The sequence below is a fragment of the Trichinella spiralis genome (assembly GCF_000181795.1).
Source record: "Trichinella spiralis strain ISS 195 chromosome Unknown Scfld4, whole genome shotgun sequence".
In the NCBI taxonomy this organism is placed as follows: Eukaryota; Metazoa; Nematoda; class Enoplea; order Trichinellida; family Trichinellidae; genus Trichinella; species Trichinella spiralis.
The window spans coordinates 5,935,338-5,957,036 of NW_003526943.1; the positions used below are offsets into that span (position 1 = coordinate 5,935,338).

Genomic DNA, 21,699 nt, shown 5'->3' on the forward strand with positions numbered 1-21,699 from the left:
ATCCTTCAAATTCAGTAATTCTGAAGTGATATATTAAAATAACATTTCGGATCACTCACTAGTTGTTTATTTCATTTTCGTACGTCATCTTTTTAATTACAATTACAGCTTCCATTATAAATATATATATACAATTTTCTACTGTAATATATTTATGAGTTTTGAAAACATAGAGCACATTGATCGAATTAAAAGCACGAATAATTTTAAAATTTTGCATAATATTCAGCATTACAAAACAAAAAAATATGATTATCGCAACAATATGATCCTTAAATAGATATCTTTTAAATATTTAGACAATTTTCATTTCATTATGAACAAAAAACGATTCATCTTATAAAGCATCTAAACAACAATCTGAATTTGCATAAACTCTTGCTAAAGCAGATTTCATGCAAACATCATTTCAAAGCATAATTTATTTAACAAAAATAGTTCACACAAACTTCCATTAATTAATTTCACTTATTTATGCAAAATTCAAGAACTGCTTATAAAAATTGTCATATAATTGTTATCTAAAGAAATTCCAAATCAAAATGAAAAACCATATCTAATCTTTCAGTGATTCTATTTGAAACGACCACATAATTATTTCTTGTTGCTTTCATTGTCTTTTTTTTCTTCTTTCTCTTCTTTTCCTTTACTAGATGATTTTCCGGATGCTTTCTACATAACACATAACGTTATATTTACATCTGAGCATTTTGAATTCATTATTAAAATATAGATATATTATTATTATTGTGCATGTATATACATATATACATATATATAGCAAACCTTATCGTCTGTTTTTGTTTTCTTCGAGTTGGATGCTGCTTTTTCCTATCAATCAACAAATAAATATTTGTAAAATTTCCATTATGAAAACTTTATCGAATTTTACCTTTCGTTCACTTTTCCCTTTTGACTGTTCAATGCTGGCATTTTTTCCCATCATGTCAGCAAGTTGGTGAACTTCTTCCGTCTCAGAAGCCCTTTCTTTTTCGGTCGTCTTCTCAACTGAAGCAGCTGACTTAAAAATATAAAAAGCACAAAATAACAAATTATTTATAAAATATCATTTTTATTTTAAAAAAGTGTACTTTCGTCGGGTTTTTCTTGGATTCAGCTGTTTCAGTTTTTTCTTGGCGCGATTCGCTTCGTCCATGCGAATCTTGAAGCGATAATTGCAAAGCTAACAAAATCTGTTCATCTTCCGTCATTGCATCAACGTTTGCCTGAGACGGGCTGGTGTCCATCTCTTCGGAAGGCACTTCTTCTGCTGTAACAAAATTAAATTAATTGCATCAACTGATTCAACTCCTTGATGGATAAGAAGCAGAAATTAATTCAGTACTTAAATTTGCCTCCGATTTGGCAGCATTTTCTGTGCCACCTTCAGTTGTTTGTTGCGCTTCCGCAAGTCTCGCCTCAGCTTGCTGACGTTGTCGCTGTTCTTCCAAGCTAACACGCAAAGCCATTGCCAATTCTGGATCCTCATTTGGATCGATGCCAAAATCAAAATTGCTACCGGGTATCATTGGTACATTGGGAAGCGTACCATCTTCCCGGCGAACTATCGGACTGGATAGCACAGCTTCTTGAAGAGAAGAGCCTTTCGGGACTATCACCAGCTGACAGTTCCTGATGACAGTTCAATGTACAATAAATGAAAACCGAGTTGATTCGTTTATTATATTTTACTAATATTATCATAACTCATCTATTCATTCATTAATGCAAAATTTATAATAATTTATAATTAAATAAAAATTTAAACAAACCATAAATTGATAGTACTTTGTATTACAATTATGAAAAATGTTGTTCACTAATTCGTGAACATGATTGTCATTATATACTGTAAAAATAAATGATATTATAAATGTAAAATGTCAAAAAATAAAATTTCATGACAATACTCCCCTAATATTTTACAATATTAACAAATAAATAAAACTGAATACTAATTGATTTAGAAAAACTGTTACTAAAAATAATCTTGGAATTACCTGAAAAAACTTGATCGAATTTCAAAATCAACAAAAAAAAATAAAAATATTGCCAAATCAGTTGAATGGAATTTTCAACGTCATGAGAACAAAGCAATAATTATTAATACAAAAACATAAAAAATAATGCACATACTCAGAACCACTACTGTTCATGATGGACGCAAACAAAGACAGTTTCTTGCTTTTACGTGCCTCCTCTCCGAACGCAATCACATCTATAGCTATTTTTTCTTTTTTCATCCTTTGAGCTACTTTAAAAATCTAAAAATTGAAAACCAAATAAAATAACTACAATTATATTAATCTTGGCTTTCAAATTTTACTTCATTATCTGCATTTTTCAATGGACTTCCTAAAAAAACAATAATTCGCCCTTTATGGGTTCGACCGTAACGATGTTTCAAAGCCAACTGAGAAACTCTTATGCCATTCAAAAAGTTTGCAGTTCCTCTTGGTATCAGCGTGTGCAACTTCATGTAAATTTTCCCGTCATCTTGAGTTAGTGCATTTAACAAATTCACGCCGCTAAAATAACCACAGAATTGCATCATGCACCTTAATTTAAAAAGTTGTAAATGAAAAACTCACTTCGACATAGCAAGAACGCCAACTTGATTTTCCGGATTGCTCCGCAGTTTGCATTGGACAATCAGGGTTATTGCTTCTATTTCCGCAAGGAGGCGGGTGGGAAAATAATCCCCATTGCGCATGTAATCTGAACTGTCAACGCTGAAATACGTTTCGGAAGGAAATTAAAAATAAAGTGTAAAACTAATTTCAAAGAATCAACAAGTAATAATAATAATATTTATATCCGTAAAAACATTAAATTGAAAACCCAAAACATTTAAATGAGAATGCAAATATTTTCCCTTACAATAAAATTATAAATCGTTAAATACAGTGGAATCCAGAATATAACACTTTTAAAAATAAAAAAAGAAATCATACACTGCTTTTCATAAGTAGGCATTTCAGTACTCGGTCATTAAAAATATAATAACTCACCAAATAATTGTACTTTCATGCATTTTGCCCAAAACACACTTCCAATAAACAATACATGTAGATGAAGTACCATATGCAATAATCAGGTACATTAAAATTGAAAAACCAAAAATAACAAAAAATGTTGTCTAAAAATGTGCAGAAAGACAAGCACTTCCTACAAATTACTATTTAACATAAATTAAATAAAACAATTAAACTGATTAATATGATAAAATAGCTGAAACGCATCTTACTTAAATTTTAAATAATATTTCTTATTTTACACCTAAATATCTTATATTTTACAAATATTAGCAAATATAAAACTGGATGATAGTAAATAAATGAATAATATATATTAAGTTAAATATTTTAATGCAGTTAAATATTAAATTAAATATTTTAATGCAGATTTGTGTAGGTTAAATAGAAATTTCCGTTTTTATAATAAATGCAGATATTGTATTATATTATATCATATCGTAGCATGAAATCTTAAACAACTGTCAACCGATCAACAGAAGGATTTCTGCATCACTTGATTGTCAGAAAGGTTACGGTAGACAGTTGGCATAGGAAGTGACGTTGTTGGTTCTAGTGTGCTGGCATTCGTTTGTTTGTTACTCCTGGTGTGGTTAGTTACCTTGATTGTCAGTAGCACGATTTGATAAATATTTTAATTTATTGTGCTGCTGTTTTCTTTTGTAATCCTGAATGTTTTTGTCGAAACGCAAAAATGTTAAAAGATTGCAGTGACCGACGTGGTAGTCCTGTAACAGAGTTCCACTGGAAGCACATTATAATGAGGCCCCGTACGAAAGTTGTGCCACTTGGATATGCGACTGCACTGATATGACTGACTAATAGATATGATGTGCCACTCCTGCCTGCCCCCGACCTTCCACTCAGAGGTGTTCCCGACAGAATGACTAGAAAAATTTGAAGACTTTTTCTACACAAGTGACGTACCGGCGTCGAATTACGGTGTAGCTGGACGATACCTGTTGAGCGACACTACCCAGCGTTAGCTGTACCCGGTGGGCACGCCACAAGACAACTCATTGGACGAACTGAAGAGGAGCACTGCGACACAGAGCAGCATGGAGCGACGTAGACTACCGAAGGCCGACCAACGACGACCTAAGATGGTATCGAAACGGATGACAGAGGCAACGACAATTAGATGAACGCTCTTGTCAATGATTCTGAGTTCAAGCAGAGACTCATCGACGATACCAGGACGCAATCTTGCAGGGAGAAGATGACTTTGGGCAGATGAATTTGGTGAGCCACCGAATTGAGACGACCGGAGCTCGACCAATAAAACAGCCGTTGCGCCGTCTGCACTGAGGACTGTCGTGATCGAGCTAGTAAAGGAAATGGTGAAGGCAGGCGTGATCGAACCTGCCAGTGGGCCGCGGAGCTACTCTGTGGTCCTAGTGAAGAAAAAGGATGGCCCCCTTCAATTTTGCGTTGACTACCGCAAGTTGAATGCTCTAACGATGATACATTGGATGGGGCATTGGTGATACACTGGATCTCGCCTGATGGTTCTGGCAGGTTGAAGTAGCCAAAGTGGACAAGGAGAAGATGGCTTGTGCAACTCCTCAGCTACCTTCCATGGGCTAATGGGAACGATGCTTGCCGGAATAACTTGCAACTCTTGCCTTGTATACCTGGACGACATTGCAGTGGACGAGAAGGCTATGGAAGAGCACTTGTAGCGGCTGGCAGAGGTTCTGCACCGTTTGCAAAGTGTGGGACTGAAGATTTCATCAGAAGAGCGCCAGATGCCAGAAAAAGCGTCGGAAAACTTTTTTTGAAGATCAAAAGCTGCTGTTGATCCTCATTTAATCAGAAAATACAAAATATAGCATAGTAAAATAGTATGGCGCATTCTGAATAAAGCCTAATGTATAACATTGAATAATTAATATTAATGTGATGATGGGTTAAAGATGAAATAGCTTCAGCCGGATCGCACCCGCAAATGTCGTTCTCCTTGCCGGTACCAGGGAAACGGACGGCCCGGGACCTCATGGAAGTAGGGTCCTCGGGCAAACGGGTGCGCTGCCTTTTCTTCGTGCAGGAGAGGAGCTACGGAATGAGTTTCCTTGTGGACACCGGCTCCGAAGTCAGTGTGGTGCCATATAATACCACTCTGCGCTGTCAACTCCACGCCGCGGACATTCCACAGCTAACAGCTGCAAACGGCACTCGTATTGATGTCGTCGGTAGTCGCGAGTTGACAGTGGACCTGGGTTTCACGCGCCCGATGAGATGGAAATTCGTCGTCGCACGAATCGCACAGCCCATCCTCGGTGCAGACTTTCTTCGGCACTTTAACCTACTCGTCGACCTGAAGCATCAGCGCCTGGTAGACATGACGTCATGGACCTTCTCGAACGGACTCGTCAAGACCAGCAATACAAAATATGTCAGTTGTTTACGACACGGATCAGATCATAACCTTGAAATTTTAAAAAAGTATCCATCCCTAACATCGTGCTTCAGAACGAGTAAGCCGGCCACCCACTCGATTCAGCACCACATCCTGACGCACGGGCCACCGGTTTTTGCAAGACCACGTGGGTTGCCGCCTGACCGGCTGGAACTTGCGCGAAAGGAATTCGACATCCTGCTGGATCTCGGCATCATACGACCATCTAGCAGCAGTTGGGCATCACCGCTCCACATGGTTCCCAAGAAACAACCGAACACCTGGCGCCCATGTGGAGATTATGGACCCCTCAACAACGTGACGAAGCCCGACAGATACCCGATCCCCAACATCAACGACTTCGTCACGCAGTTGGGCGGCCGGACGATCTTCTCCAAAGTCGACCTGATCCGCGCCTATCAGCAGATCCCGGTGGCGGAAGAAGATATCTCGAAGACGGCCATCACGACACCTTTCGGCCTTTTTGAATACGTGAGAATGCCGTTCAGTCTGCGAAATGCCGCGCAAACATTCCAGCGTTTTATGGACGAAGTGACTAGAGGGTTGCGATTCTGCTTCGTCTACTTGGACGACGTGCTAGTAGCAAGCCGCAGCAAGGAAGAACACGAAAAACATCTCGCTAATCTTTTTTGACGGTTTGAAAAGTACGGCATCAAGCTGAACCCGGCAAAATGCGTTTTCTTCGCGCCGGACCTTGAGTTCCTCGGGTTCAAGGTCTGCAACCAAGGCATCAAACCGTTGGCAGAAAAAGTCGAAGCGATACGCAGATTCCGTCAGCCGACGACCATGCACGAACTCCGCCAATTCCTCGGATGTGCGAATTTCTATCGCCGCTTCATACCGCGAGCTGCCACGTTGCTGGCAACGCTGGAAAGGTTGACATCTTCGCACGATTAACACAAGAAACTTAAACTGCCGGAGGACGTGATTAAGGCTTTCGACGAAGTGAAAGAAGCACTGGCTAACGCGACGCTGTTGAGCCACCTCCAAGAAGGCGCAGCCTTGTCATTGGTGGTCGATGCGTCCGACCACGCAACTGGTGCGGCACTGCAACAACGACACAAAGGGCGTTGGTCCCCCGTCGCGTTCTTCTCACGTCGCATCATATAGAAACATCTCAAACTCATCATATAGAGAGAATACCTAACTACAAAGCCTTTTTGAAAGTTTGATTTTTTGATTCCCCTCCCCTGGAAAAAATACTGGGCACGGGCTTGGATGTTGATGCTTTTTGTTTTTGTCGCTCGTGGTGCAGTCAGTTACAGTGATTGCCTGTAGCACGTTCTAATAAATATTTTAATCTGTTGTGTTGTTGTTTTTGGCATTCTAAATATCTTCGTCGATGCGCGAAAGAGGTAGTGCTCACATGGTAGTTCTTAGACGGAATCTACAGCTTCCACAGCCAGATTATGCAGTATAAAAATAAAATAACACATTCTAAAAACTGAATATAAATGAAAATCCTTAAAACCAATTTTTTAGACTCAGTTGGATCCACTACATCTAACGAAACAGTTATTAATCGATATGTAAATGATTACAAATATTAGAGATAAACTTTATGAAATTTTTCATGATAAAAAATCAATTGTGATCAATATAAATAAGAGCAAATACATTTGCAATGCAAAAAGTGAAAACATCATTTATCAACAAAACTGTAGATAACTGTAGGTCAATAGAAAAAATTCTAATTCAACAATAGTAATCAGTTATAAATATATGAAGCACAGAAATGAATTAACACTAATAAATATTAATATTATTGAAATAACATTTATATAATACGAAAGTCTTATCAAGTTTCATTCATTTGAATGTTTGACTGCTTTTTGACGCGCTCTTCAAGTGGAACTTCTTCAATAAATTTCATATGTCGTTGTAACTTCTCCAACCGACCAACAGGTGTTGCAGAAAAGGTTGGATAAGTTCTTTGTCGTAATCTGTTCTGTTGTCCAGGTTTGGAACCATAAAGCCCAGCTTCAATATCTTCTCTATATAACTGGTATAAACAGCAGGAAGTGACCAAAATAAGTACTAAAATGATGATAATCCCAGTGAGGATCATTCCGACAGTAAATGGCAAATTCAAGAACGTCGCTTCTTCATCTGTTTTTGGAACCTCAGTGGAAGCCATAGTAGTCTTGATCATACTGATTATTTCTGTAATCTGCTCATTTCTGCCATCCGAATCTTCCATAATTGATAAAGATTCCGCACTCTCCATAACAAACAGTTAATGCTTCAGTCAACGTGACTGAAACTTTTAAAATTGTTCATTTTAAACAATTTTATATTTAAAAAAATTTTATTTTAAAGAAATTTCATTGTCTTACTTTAAACTGCAGCATTTCTCTATCATTTCATAGGCTATTGAGTAGATGTGATTATATTGGTTGATAATTATTGCAATGTTTTATTGGATTTCAAAATGAAATTACAGGCTTAAGTATTATTATATTTTTCTACATTTTCTGTATTAAATAAAATGCATTTTTTAAAGTTTTGATCTGACAGAAATGCAAATATATTCAACAAAATCATAATGTTTATAAATTAAAAAACCATATAAAAGTAATTACATATTTTTTGTAAAATATAAGGCGAGGCAAAAAAAAGACTGCAAAAGAAGAAAGTTGTAACGGGTGACAAAAAGCGGTTATAAGCAGAAAAACACCAAAAAAGCACACAAAACTGATAATCATTATTATGATTAAATCATTATAGATCAAAGCCAAAGCGCCACCTATCGACAAAGAAAGAACTCCGCGGAAGTCTGATTGGATAGAACGAATAATAGAGAATAATGGAAGAATGCATAATAATAAAATGTATTTATTAAAATGAAAAGATGAGATAGAAGGGATCAGTAGAAAATTTTTTTTCTGAGATTTTGCTTTACATTTTTTGAGACATTTTTCAACTGTTCTGTTTTCTTTGTTAATATTTTAAAAACAAACAGTTGTAATTTATGAATTGAATTGTTTCGTTTGCTTTAATCAAAACATGACAAATCATTTGCAATATAAAAAGAATGCTCCCTTTTTGAAGTCTAGAGTTTGAACCTGCTGACATCATTTATTACAGTATGCTGGTATTTTTTCAGGGGTTTTTATTGTTTTCAACGATTTAAGAGTTAAAAAATCTTTTTAAAGAAAAGTGTATAACAGGGAAAAAATTGTGCCGGTGAACGTGAATTTTCAAAAATCAAAATCGATTTGAAACAAAATATTCCATTTTGTACAAAATGGCACCAGCCTCACTGCGTCGAGGTTTCTGCAATATATGCGCAAAAAGTTACAATGTGCTTCATTCGTGGAGATGTTTGTCTTCGAAGTGCGAGGAAAATTTGCAATCTGTATGTCAGCAGAGAATAACTTGGCTAGAAAATGATCCTGACGGCAGCGTGACGTTCGACATTTCGTCTACCATCACGGAACAGTTCGGCATGCTGCACGAAACGACCAATCAGTTGTCCGGTGCTTTGAACGAAATTGAAGAATATTCATTCAAACTGGATGCTTTGTACAATTTAAGTGTTCAGAGTGGGGATGGTGTTTTGAATAATTTGATTCAAAAAGTAAAATGTGCTCTTGGTGAAATTATTCCACACTTGAAGATGGATTTGAAGTGCAAAAGAGCAATAATTGAAGAGCTGGGCTTTGCCAGAACGAAATGTATGGTTATTGTTTGTTTGACTGCGTGGATTCATGAACCGTATTTTCCGAAAATGATGTGCACCAGTTTATTGCAAATATTGCAAAATGTGGACAGTAAATTGTCATCGAGTTGAATTTTTCGTTATTATCGAAAACGGGTAAAGTTGTTGTTGTCATCGTTTATTTGTAAAAGTGAGGCTTATCAGAATTTGCGAAATTTCTTATTTTCTTTTGCAATTTAAATTAATTTAAATATTCTTTTCCATCGAATTGTTGTAATAATCATGTAAAATAGTGAGAGTTCGTGTACAGTTGAGTGGCAATGTTGAATATGGAAGCAAGTCGTCCGGCAACGGATTTTTTTCCTTTCACCTCCGAGGGTATCTTTTTAGGGTCTTCGGTTTCGGTGGTGTCCATCTCTTCGGCACTTGGTTGTTCGGCTTCATCTTGTGAATAAAGATCGAACACATGCCTGAGCAGTGTTTCCGCTGAATCCAATGGAACGGACTCGTCGTTGTGGTCAGTGGGCGATTGGTCGTCGGGAATTTCATTGGATATCGTCGAAAATGTTGCAAAAGAATCTTCATTTATCAACTCATTCGGCAATTTTGAGATGCTTTGCATTCCAAAGTCGTCGGTTACAAGAATTGCTTGCAATTCTGCCGGTAAACTAGCGAAGAGTTGTTGTTCATTTTGTATTGTTGGAGGTGAAGCGTTTGCAAATTTCTCAACTCCTAAATGCAATAAATACAGCTTTAAATTCAGATCTTGTTTTTTTCATTCATCACAAATTATATAGTATCGTAATTATTATTGAAAGTAATTGTCATCATGCTCACCTGACAGTAAAATTAATGTGCAAAAACATATGAACAAATTTCTTGACATGTCGTCTCGTATTTGACAGCAGTGTATAAAACTGAACAGCAGTCGGCGCGTTTCGCTATTGTTCCATCTATATATCTCTATCTGTCTGTTTGTCTGTGTGTATACATCCGCCTTCGGCAATGTTCGCTTGTACATTGATAATTGAAGTTGCACAGTTCTAATGAACTAACAAGCCTGCCTAGATCGATGCGTAATAAGAAAAACATTTGATTCAAAATTTCACATCCATTTTGAAGCTGGAAAAATAATCATTAAAATAAATCATTAGTATGAACCGTGAACCGTTTGTTTGTTAAAGACTGACTTTCTGTGTGTTTGATCTGAACAATATAAATTGCGTGGAAATTTCATTCAATAAGACAGTGCTCAATTAATAATAATTTTGATGATTTTTTATTTCCAACTTCAGCATCCAACGTGCGCATCTGTATTTGTGCAGCAATACTGAAAATACACACACGGTAGGTACATCGGCAGGGAAATTTCAATTTGAAAACTTTCAATATATTGAATAATAATAATAATAATATCAAAAGTGCATTATTGCTGAAAAAGAATTTGCACCTATAACTTCCACCGGACGTTTTGTTCACAAAATTAATTATTGTTCGAATAAAAAAAAAGAAAAGACAAAGAAGAACCTCTGAAAATGGTCGATTTTCAACAGTCGTCCGACTCACCACTGGACAATGGTGGAATGGAAGTGGACGCGTTGACACGACCGACTGGCAAGTTGCCGGTGGAAACAATCTGCATCACGTGGTAGCCTTGCATGTGGTCGACGGTCACCAGCAGATTGTGACCGGGAAAGATGTTCAACGTCTTGGCCGAGTCGGTCGACAAAAGCCAGTGGCGCATCTGGTTACTTTTCAGCTTCAAATTCCACCATTTCAACTCTGCCGACAGGGTTATCAGCACGTCGTCGTCGTCGTAGAACACCAGGTCGTAAATATCCGCACTGTGGGCGTAGATTTTCTGCACCAAATCACCGCCCGGCAGTTTGAACAAATTCACCATGCCGCGACTTTCGCACACGGCCAGCAGATTGCCGCTTTGCGACAATTTGCATTTCGACAAGCTGTTGTTGAAATCGTTCTCTTCGAAAATTGGATTCAAATTATCCAATTCCCACACCTGAAATAGTTGTTGTTTTTTGTTCTCTTAGTTTGGATTGGTTCGATTTTTACCGCCGCTTTTCACTCACTTTCACCTGCTTTCCACTCCAACAAGTTGCCAGATATGTGCAATTGGAATTCACGTCAAAGTCGACAATCATGCACACCGGAAGACCAAGAATCGCTTCGACGACAAACGAGTCGATGTTCAATATTTCGAAAGATCCATCTTGGAGGCAGATCAGCAGACGGTTCATGTGCGGATGACGGTCGATGAAGATGCATTTCGTGACGGCAGATTCGAAAAAAGCAGTACCGTGACAGTGGATTACGGCATCTTGAATCTGAAGCAAAAAAAATTTTGTTTTTTTTTCTCTATACTGATCAATTAATTAATTATTCATTAAGTAAAAGTCCACTTTGATATTGTCCAACTCACCGCCACGCATCCTTCTTTACAGCCGACAGCAAAGCGATCCGAAACGGTAGAAAAGGCCAAACAACAAGGCGCTTGTGGAGTTTTGAATTCTTTTTTCAATTCCGACAAACTGTTCCCGTCGAACTGGCAGCTCTACAAGCAAATTATATTTTTGGACCTTTTACAGAAAATGGAATCAATTTTCAACCTGAATCCAGCCGTTTTCGAAAGCAATCATCAATACGCACTCGTTGGGCGACCATTTCAAGCAGCTGACTCTGTCAAATAGACGTCTCGTCTCGATCACACTTCCAACGGTATCGGTAATAATAGAAACCTGAATTTCACATTTGAAAAATACAGTTTATCACTTCGAAACTGTACAACGTTCAAATAAATATACCTGCAATGTGTAGTCTTGAACCGATGCCAGAAGAAGGGCAGTTTTAATTTCGACAAAATCAATCAAATTGATTTCAGGTATGGAAATGTTCGACTTGTGAATTTCGTTGAAAATCTGACAAATGAAATTTATTTCAACTTATAACAATGAAAATAAGAAGAAGGAAAAAAAATCTCACTAAAACGGCATTGTCCTCTCTGACAGCCAGGAGATCTTTGCCTTTTTCTGAAAAGTACAACTGTTTCAAAATTCTACACTGACCAACCAGATAAGTGCTCAATTTGTTCTCCAAATTCCATATCTGTATAAAAAGAAAAAATAATTAATGTAGAATAAAATTTAAAGAAAAAATTTTTTTTGTTTCTACAAGCACAGAGAAGTCGGTGAAAGAGGCGGCTAGTAGATTTTCGGTCGGTGACAACGCAACGCATACAATGCGGACGTGCTTTTGGTCAGGTTGAATTTTTTCCAACAGTTCAACACTGTTGCTCTGCTTCAGGTCATCATGATGGTCACGACTGTGGTCAAACTTCCAAAGCAAAATCCGCCGTTCGCAGGCGGAAAAGATGCATTCGACCGATGTGAAACGTCCGGTGAAGGCGCAGAACAGCACCGGTCCACTGTGATGGCCGGCAAAGCGGCACCGCAGACCGAAGTCCGCAGGGTTCCAGAGTTCGACCACGCCGTCGGCCCGGCCAATGGCCAGCAGCGAGTCGTCTCCGTTGAAACCGCAGCTCGTGATGTGCGTCGTTGTCGATCGGTCGTTGCGCCTAGATTGTGGATCCAATCCGCCGGACACCCGACCTTGGGATATTTCCAAAATTTTCGCCGACCCCTCCATGTCGCAGCACAGTATCCACGGGTAGTGACGAGCCGGCAAGCAGAAGCGCAGCTCGACGCCACAATTGTCGACTTCGAACTCGCGCACTTGCAACAACTTCGGTCCCAAAATATTTTCGTCCACTTTCTGCTGCTGCTGTTGCTGATCTTGATGCTTTTGGTCTTGCTGCTCGTTTGCACGAATAAAGCCGAGCCCGTTGCAGAGGTGATTCAAAATTGGAGACGGAGTACGCTGACAATCCAAGTCGTCCATCCCAGTAGTGGTGTCGTCCTGCTCTGTGGATGATCTCTTCAAATGATCATCCAACTCGAAAACGCCAACATAATTGCCATAAGCAACGAATAATGTACAATTGTTGTCAGAAAATGACAAATAATTCGGCACATGATTCAACACCACTCGGTACAACTGCAACCCAGTTGTTGTACAGCAGACCTGAGCGAGATTTGCAATTTTAAATTTATTAATTTCTAAACAAACAAACAAACAAATTACCCCCAGGCAAGAATCGAAACCGATATAAATTATTTTCTTCTGCCGTGACATCCAAACGCCAGTCTTTACCGAATTACAACTGAAAGTAAAATTCGGATCTTTGCCAAAACTTTGCTTACACCTATAAATAAAAGAATATAGATTTAAAATAACAACTATAATATAACACTTGTCATTTGCAAAAATTTTTACCAAGATTTCAAATAGGGTTTTGCAAAGCCGTCCACCACTGCGCTGCTGTCACTTTCTTGTAATATTCGTTCAGCTTCCAGATACAATTCACTGAGATTTTTATTCAAAAGAGAAAGATGAATAAGACTCAAATATTTTCCATTGTTCGTAGCTAATTGGAATGAATTATTTTTAATTAATCGTTCAATTTGATCAAACAACGTCGGATGCTGAAAAATTGTTAAATTACATTTAATTAATGACAACACTTTTAAAAATTGTAAAATAACAGAAACGACATGCTATATTTTTCTACAATAACAATGGATAATAAAAATACAATTATGAGTCATTACCTAGAACAATATAAAAATAAATCAACCTTTAAATAAATATTTGAGATTTCATATTAAAAAAACTTCTTTTTATTTTTAATCAAATTACTTTTTACTCAATTCTCGCCCATCAATAAAAATGTAAATGCTCAATCGAAACTCACCGAATCACGGATAAATTTTCTGTAATAAATCAGATCGTTGAGCACACTGGACGGTCCGCAGAGGGCAATTTTCTTGGCAAGAAATTTCAAATTCAAAAACACATCCGAAAAGCTGGCAAATTTATCAGCACGAAACAAATGATAGCCCAAAAAGGTGAATATGTATTCATGGTCGGGAAGCTTGCCCCAACAATCGTCAGCAACTTTCAAATAATTTCCGAGCAATTTTTGATGAAGAGTCTAGAAATTTCCACCGCATCAAATATGATATCAATCAGCTGACGCAAAAAAAAACAATTAAACGAACTTTTCTCAAATCGGAATGGCAACTCATTTTAATAACCCGATGCAACAACGCGTGAATTTGATACGTTTCAACGGCTTCACAGTCACTGGACGATTTGATCAAAAGGGATCGTTTGACAAATTCCGCCATAATATCTTCAACTTCGTAAATGCTTTTATTCCAATAAACGGTCAAAACTTGCGAGCTTATTTTAACACCGAGAGGAAATATGGCCAATTCGAAGTAGAGCTGTTTCAAATCGTCCGTCAAATCTTCCAAACTCAACAAAGCGGCTTCGTTGAATGTCGCATATTTGTAATGGGTGACTTTTTTGATGTTGTTCAATTTTTGAGAATGAATCAAACCATAATAAAATTTCCACCTGAAAATAAATCATCGATCGATTCAACCGACCAATGTGGACATTGGGTTGGGAAAAAGTTCTACCTGGAATTGTGCTCTTTGAGAAGGGCACCGATCAAGGAAATCAGCAGAGGGTGTCCTCTGCATTCGTGAAATATCTGTAAAGCTTCCAATGGCAAATCACTCTCGTTGCAGTTCAAATAGCTGGCGAACGCTTGCATTGCTTCATCTCTGGTATAACCGGACGGTTCCATCAGTACAAAATATTTGCGATTATTGGCCACGTCAAACAAGCTCGCGTTGCGCGTCAAAGCCAAAATACGACACTGCAATTCGTCGAACAGACGAACGACACTTTCTGTCCAGACGTCGTCCAAAATTAGCAACGTCCGGGGATAATCGAAAAGCATCAATTCAATGAGTCGGCTGCTCGCCTCTTCGACACTGTCCAGACGGTGAAATTCTTTGCCCATTTTGCTGTACAAATCTTGCATCAACGCAAACGAACGAATTCGGTCACAATTTCGACCGGCAGTGATCCAAAAAACTCTAGAAAATAGCCCGCCCGTGATTTCAGAATCCCGTACAACAGCGGCAGCCAAAACCGACTTCCCACACCCGCCCATGCCTGAATATGAAAAACAATACGGCATTTATTAGACAAAAATTCAAAAATATTTAAACAATGGGACAAATTGTCACCAACCGTGCAGTACAATCCAACCGGGTTCTTTGTCGATGCGCATTAAAGCAGTTTTCAACTTCAGTTTCATTTCTTTACGTTCAACGTACACTTCGGGCTTACGGGGCACTTTTCCATTGATGAGCAAAATGTTCAACGAATGCTTCGAATTGGGAACAGCACCACGATCCACTTGACTGACCGAATTGACCAATTCGATTTTCAAATGCCGGTAGCCGGTCTTGTCCAACGCATAAACCAAAGGACCAAGATCACGAGCTTTGCGTCGATAAATTGTCAGCAATTCAGCAACCCTCTCCCGCCTGGTAACCTGAAACGAGCGATCGAATTGGCGGCAAAATTCCCATCAAACTGTCCCTACCTTAGCGTTGATTAATTCAATGTCGTCTTCCGAAAAAACCCCAGCCGCTTGCAAATAAGCTGTGATCTCTTTCGGCTCCAAATCGGTCAACAACGAATGCTGACTGTTCAGCAATTTCAAATTCTGCTCTTCGCTGAGCATTATTCGGTTAAATTTGCTCCTCACCCACAACAAAAGATAAACAGCACGATCGATTTATCGGATTTCCATACCAATACCGTACTCTCACTTTTAAAAAATTTAAGTTTGAATTCAAATTACTGTAACCTTGAGAAAACTTTTTTTCACACGACAATTCCAACCTAGTTCTGGTGAATGGTGAATGTTCTTTTCTTATCAATTAAGCAAATTACATTTAAATTAAATTATTTTACAATAATAATTGTACCGATTTTTTTATTGAAAAATTCTTGCGAAATATTTAATTTTATTTGACAAAAAAGTTTACTAAAGTATCTTTTTTTTGCTTGTTTGAATTGCTTACAAATAAATATGATAATTTAATTTGATAATTGAATGAACTGCTATTTCGCATATTAAGCAAATATTTGCAAAAGCATATGCGAAAACCTGTTCTGATAATTTATTGAAACAGTTTTTCATTTTATAAACAATTCATTATCGTTATCAATAAGAACGTTCAACCAGTTGAGCGTATTTTAATCAAATTTCATCATTGTTTAGCATTGTATAAATCTTTTCAAAATTAGCATATTTATAAAGAAAAACCAAGCGAGCATTGAAAATAATTTATCTTTCATACCGTAATTTTTCAAATTCTGTCTGCAATAGTAAAAGTTGAATAATTTGCAAATGAAACTAAGCAGAGATGGTCAAATTCAAATGATCAAAGTGAATAAAATTTGCACACTGTTCCAGCAGTTATCAAAGATGAGATGATTGTTTCGCTTTATAAACTTTTCACACTCTCGCATGAAATATACTAGCTTCAAATAGAATTTTTATAAAGATAAATAGAACAATGACTCATTGGAAGTGTTGTATTGGAAAAGATGTTTCCGTTACCAAGCAACAAGGTGTCAAAAAACAATTTCAAATAATTCAACTATATTTCCAATTTTTTTTGTAATATTCACTTTTAAATTGCCAATTTTACTGCAAACTGTGCCAAATGTTTTCTGTCCATGCAAAAATTGTAATCTGCTTAGCGAGCAGGCATTTTATTGCAATACATCAATTTTTTCGAAGATATTCTTGTGATTGCAAAAATCAATGATGTGACATGTTTCAAATCGAACGAATATTTTAAAGAACTTTATTATAATGCAAATATGTATTTGTTATATTTTTAATGGAAAAAAGTTAAACTAATCGAAACCAGTGATTGAATTCGAAGCTTTCGATAAGTTTTTTTTCAAGTTAGCGTTGCTCAATATTTGCTTTTAAGAAAATAAAAAAAATTCTATTTTTTTCATTTTTGAAATAATTTTATTTCAACAGAACAACAAATGTTCGACACAGAAGCAGTTGAGCAACAATTCAGCAACAAGCACGGCACGAATATGCGCACATTGTATTCATGTAGGGTGCTCGATTGCACAGACCAGTATAAGCCCAATATAAGCATAATTCATTGTAATCTAAACTTGATTGTTTGTTTCATTTATATATATATATGTATATATACATAAATGGGCTGAATTTATAAAATGCAAATTATTACCTTTAGCTGTTGGGCATGGACAGAATCGGGGTTGCAAAAGTTGAGATTGCTTTCCATAATGAAGCCTATGCAAAAGCCTAGCAGCAGGATCCACGCCCTGGCTGAGAAAATCAAGCGGAACTTGTTGCTCAACACCGGGTCTCATTTCTTCTTCTCCTTCTTCCGGTTTTTCTCCTTCTTCTGCTTCTGATGTGGTTTCTTCACCTTCTGCTTCCCCTTCCGACTGCTTCGACTGGCAACAGTCACAATTGCTGCAGGCTTTGTTGGTATCAGGCCGTTGACATAATTCTCGCCTCGAACGACAACATATTATACACATTGCAGAAATGTAATCACTAGAAGTGTGCGCATCTGACGCTTTCCCTGCTGGCGGCATTCTTAAATCTGAATTTGTGGGCTGTGCTTGAAAAAAATCTGGAAATAGGTTTTTTTGTAAAATATTATCCCTAAAAAATCAAATAAAAAACAAACAATACAATGTGATCAGATGATGCTTGATTAAATGGGAATCAATTACGCAACTGAAAATTATTCAAAATCTTTATCAAGTAATATGTTTTTTGAAATAATATTTATTGCGGCAGTCATTTTGAATAGCATTAATAACATTTGATACAAAATTGAAATATATGCAGAAATGCAAATATTACAAAGTAATTTCAAAAAAAATACTGCTAAGAAATAACAATCAATTAGGTGCAGCTAAAGACCTGTTGTAATGCACAAGGAAATTAATTAATCATTCATTTCATTTTATTATCATTCGGATTATTATGGTTTGGAAATAACTTACTCATTAATTTCAACAAAATAATTAATGAAAATACATGAGATATGATGGTCATAAATAATAAATTTTATGATACAGCATGAAAATCTACAAGGAAATGATAAATATGAAAACAACTGCCAAAAGTGGTGTCACTAATAATATAACCTAGTTTCTCTTATTGTTATTAATCATACAATGGAATCAAGTTGGTGACATGTGGAATTTGCAAAATTTTCAAAAATTTGCAAGTACAATAAATTATTGTTAAATTTTTTTCTTACATCCAATGCAAAATATTGTTGCATTATTATTATTCATGTATGTCTTTATCTATTAAATTTCACAAGAAGCTGCTCCTTTATTTATCGTTACAAGACTTTTGCTCCAAAGTTAACAGCAGCATTATTTTGCAAATTAAAAATACAGAATGGAATGAATTGAAAAAAAATAAGATGCGACCTAAAAAGAAAATCCATAATTCAAATAACTAATAACAATATCTAGCCAATTTGATTCAATATCTTGCCAATTCGTGTGCTTCTATGAATAAATAAAATCATTTCACAAATAATTATTAATTAGAATAAAAAATATGAAAATTTTCCAATTGCATATTGCTTGGTTTTGATAATGCTTTAAAAAATTCATTCAATTTTAAATAAAAATAAATTTCATAAGAAGTTCATTTATTCAAATTATTATCAATTTAATTCAAAATTATTAAACTAACCATAAATGGTATATTTCAGTTTATCAATTTTTGATAAGTACTATTTGAATTTATTGAATTAACTTAAATCAACTAACCTGAATCAATAAGTGGACCTATACGAATTAAATTACAATTAAGATAACAGACAAGCACACACTTTTTGTGTAAATACTGAGCATGGATTATTTTGACACAAATTTACATTTGTTCTTGTCAGCAATTTTGACGCCAATACTGATTTTGTCTTCCTGTCTCATTTTTCAATGTCAAAAAGTCATAAATATCTGGTTCAAATTAGACGCTGTAAATAATTAATCATCATTATTACATTAATACATACATGCATACATATATATTAATTTATTTATATGCACATGCAGGCATATAAATAGATATATAAATTCAGAAAAGAGGTTGTCCGAAATTCACTTTGTTAAAATTAAATTCGCAAAATATACTTCATGTTAGCACTCTTTTGCTGATGCGTAATGTCCCTGTGGAGTACGTTTATGGGTCTTTATGCTTTAGGAAGTGTTTTTATTTGCATCACGGTTGATGGTATAAATTTTATTTAGCACATAAATGGAAAAATACAATTCATAAAATAAAATTGTGTGAAATATTTAAGGAATTGGCCATTATGCTGAAATGAGCGAGGTTTCAGATGGCGAATCATTACATTCTCTTCTCTGTGGCTTTTGTTGCTCTTTACCAGATAAGCACTGCAATGAAATCGAAACCTATGTTCCATGCAGCGTTTGTTCGTGCTGCGCAAAAAGGCTTCTTTTAACCAAAAATGAATTTCCAAGGTTAAGAGGCATTTCCTTTATGGAATGGCCTCAAAGAAAAGCATGCCCATGCCCACATAATGAAGGTGAACCAATTTTTTCCATATTCTTATTATAAATCTAAAATAGTCAGCCTAATGTTTTGCAATTTATTTTAAATTAAGATAATGATTTCAAGTGCTCCTTTTGGGCTCATCTTGGAGAATGTGAAAGAATTCCAGGCTTTATGGTGACAATGTGTCCAGTATCATGTGGAATTTGCTGTGTATAAATTAGCATTTGCATAGTTTATTCAACTGAAATAACAGTAATATTAGTTAACAATATTAAAACAGCTTATTTAAAAGAATTTGTTTCAGATAAATAAAGATAACCTTTTCAGCAATAATTTCAAGAATGTACAATGAAAAATTTGAAACACAAAAATAAGCCAACTCTATGTAGCGTATTATTTTTTGGAATTCTTTTAGCAAATAAATTTTTCATCTGTTCCTATCTATATATTCTATTATCTATATATAGTCTTTCATTACTGAAAATAAAAAATTATAAATGTACTGAAGTATTTTAAATATAATTATAATAGTAAGTTCAAATAATAACAATATTATAATACTTCGATTATAATATTGTTATATTATAATATTACCCTTTTCACCCTTACTGATTCTCAATCAAATTCATTTCACCTTTACGTGCAATTATCCTTTCTTCATATAGTATATCCGTTCCTATTATGATGACCGTATTCATGTGAATAATAATGTTATTAACTTCATGATTAATAGTACTAGATTCATGATAAAGTTAGTTGATGATTTTTTATTTAACTGCTTGGCACCGTTAGGATGTGTTTGATGAATAGCAGCAGTGGCATTAAGATTTGTCTGGAGTTTCATTTGTAAGTCACCACGCATTTCCAGGTTCAGTCTGTTACTCTGCTTTGTTCCTTTTTGTGATGCCCCTTGGCAGTTCAGAAAATTATAAATTATTGTTACAAAATAGTTATCTACGAAATAAATTCCTCCAATGAGATTTCAAAGTTCATATTCGATCCCGGAATTCATCCACTCTCATTCAACTCCAAAGCCTTTATCGACTTCTTGGATAATTAGACTTAGGGTCGATATCGACCACTACTTCTGTGTTACAACAATAATGCAAACCAATGCAAAGAATGTTTGGTTCATTTATTTAAGAGATTTCTTTATCATGAAAATGAGCATAACTTCATCATTTCCTCAAATTTTTAACAAACATAGATTATTTACAGTTCTGCTTTCATTTTTAGTATGCTGCACTAACAATTTTACTAAAAACTGACATTGAAATTTTATCATACATATAGCATTTGGAACTATTTTAAAATGACAAATCTAAAAAATATTTTGCCCATAATTTCATTATTATATTTTTAAATTGGGTATAACATTAAATTCAAACTAATGAATAGCAACATTTTCCTGCAAAATAAATTAAACTTGAATAATCTTTATTTACAGTAAGACCACCAATCTAATGTTTTACTGTAGAAGAAGCATTAACAGGCAAATTTATTTATTCAATAATTGATTGAATTGATTGTTCGCATTGATATTATTATAATAATTTGTCACATATGTTGCAAATAAAGCATTTTCTCAGCATTGTTGAATTTTAGATTTTCCAGAAATTGAGTGATTCATATTTGTTTGTTGAACCGAAATGATAAATCGCGACAAGGCTGATATTCAACAGTTTCGAATGCTTGCAGACCAACTTCGACGTGAACTTTACATTAAACGAGTGCTCGTCAGCGATGCTGCGAAGGATCTTATGAAGTTTGAAAGTGAAATATTCCGTTTGTTGAAATCAACATTATAAATTTAGATTTATAAATGAACATCAAAGAGAAGACGTTCTGGTTTCTGGATTTACTTCAATGAAAGAAAATCCGTTTCGGCCGAAAAGTTCATTGAGTTGCACGATGATTTGAAAAGCAAAGTTATAAAGCATATGTAATATCGTCCTCTTATTATTACAGCTTTTTACTGTTCGCTTTGACTGTTTGCAATTGTTAGATTTATTGAAACACTGCGGTGGTTCTT

General features: G+C 35.8%; 8 protein-coding genes across 8 annotated transcripts; 4 read left to right on the forward strand and 4 right to left on the reverse strand.

Annotated features, from left to right (window-relative positions):
- Positions 1-594: 594 nt before the first annotated feature.
- On the reverse strand, positions 595-3,103 carry Tsp_01500 (26S proteasome non-ATPase regulatory subunit 4). Its single transcript, XM_003377228.1, has 8 exons — positions 3,051-3,103; positions 2,592-2,732; positions 2,327-2,558; positions 2,137-2,264; positions 1,346-1,632; positions 1,092-1,270; positions 893-1,021; positions 595-672 (listed from the first exon to the last, which is right to left on the reverse strand). Exons 1-8 carry the CDS (start codon positions 3,101-3,103, stop codon positions 595-597), a joined length of 1,227 nt encoding a protein of 408 aa, XP_003377276.1.
- Positions 3,104-4,372: 1,269 nt separating this feature from the next.
- On the forward strand, positions 4,373-4,836 carry Tsp_01499 (conserved hypothetical protein). Its single transcript, XM_003377229.1, has 2 exons — positions 4,373-4,479; positions 4,605-4,836. Exons 1-2 carry the CDS (start codon positions 4,373-4,375, stop codon positions 4,834-4,836), a joined length of 339 nt encoding a protein of 112 aa, XP_003377277.1.
- Positions 4,837-5,676: 840 nt separating this feature from the next.
- Positions 5,677-6,557, reverse strand: Tsp_01498 (hypothetical protein). Its single transcript, XM_003377230.1, has 3 exons — positions 6,421-6,557; positions 6,103-6,337; positions 5,677-6,030 (listed from the first exon to the last, which is right to left on the reverse strand). Exons 1-3 carry the CDS (start codon positions 6,555-6,557, stop codon positions 5,677-5,679), a joined length of 726 nt encoding a protein of 241 aa, XP_003377278.1.
- A 942-nt stretch (positions 6,558-7,499) lies between these two features.
- Tsp_01497 (hypothetical protein) lies at positions 7,500-8,242 on the forward strand. The gene is made up of 3 exons (XM_003377231.1): positions 7,500-7,689; positions 8,058-8,112; positions 8,182-8,242. Exons 1-3 carry the CDS (start codon positions 7,500-7,502, stop codon positions 8,240-8,242), a joined length of 306 nt encoding a protein of 101 aa, XP_003377279.1.
- Positions 8,243-8,701: 459 nt separating this feature from the next.
- On the forward strand, positions 8,702-9,247 carry Tsp_01496 (hypothetical protein). Its single transcript, XM_003377232.1, has one exon. It carries the CDS (start codon positions 8,702-8,704, stop codon positions 9,245-9,247), a length of 546 nt encoding a protein of 181 aa, XP_003377280.1.
- A 148-nt stretch (positions 9,248-9,395) lies between these two features.
- On the reverse strand, positions 9,396-15,797 carry Tsp_01495 (putative NB-ARC domain protein). The gene is made up of 14 exons (XM_003377233.1): positions 15,657-15,797; positions 15,299-15,605; positions 14,677-15,220; positions 14,251-14,611; positions 13,944-14,183; positions 13,466-13,674; positions 13,274-13,394; positions 12,371-13,213; positions 11,938-12,051; positions 11,743-11,871; positions 11,556-11,687; positions 11,206-11,460; positions 10,682-11,135; positions 9,396-9,847 (listed from the first exon to the last, which is right to left on the reverse strand). The coding sequence occupies exons 1-14, from the start codon at positions 15,795-15,797 to the stop codon at positions 9,396-9,398; spliced, it is 4,302 nt and encodes a 1,433-aa protein (XP_003377281.1).
- Positions 15,798-17,156: 1,359 nt separating this feature from the next.
- Tsp_01494 (putative ShTK domain protein) lies at positions 17,157-19,081 on the reverse strand. Its single transcript, XM_003377234.1, has 4 exons — positions 19,027-19,081; positions 18,920-18,937; positions 17,341-17,754; positions 17,157-17,257 (listed from the first exon to the last, which is right to left on the reverse strand). The coding sequence occupies exons 1-4, from the start codon at positions 19,079-19,081 to the stop codon at positions 17,157-17,159; spliced, it is 588 nt and encodes a 195-aa protein (XP_003377282.1).
- A 231-nt stretch (positions 19,082-19,312) lies between these two features.
- Tsp_01493 (putative ShTK domain protein) lies at positions 19,313-19,883 on the forward strand. The gene is made up of 3 exons (XM_003377235.1): positions 19,313-19,382; positions 19,453-19,698; positions 19,777-19,883. Exons 1-3 carry the CDS (start codon positions 19,313-19,315, stop codon positions 19,881-19,883), a joined length of 423 nt encoding a protein of 140 aa, XP_003377283.1.
- The last annotated feature ends 1,816 nt before the right edge of the window (positions 19,884-21,699 follow it).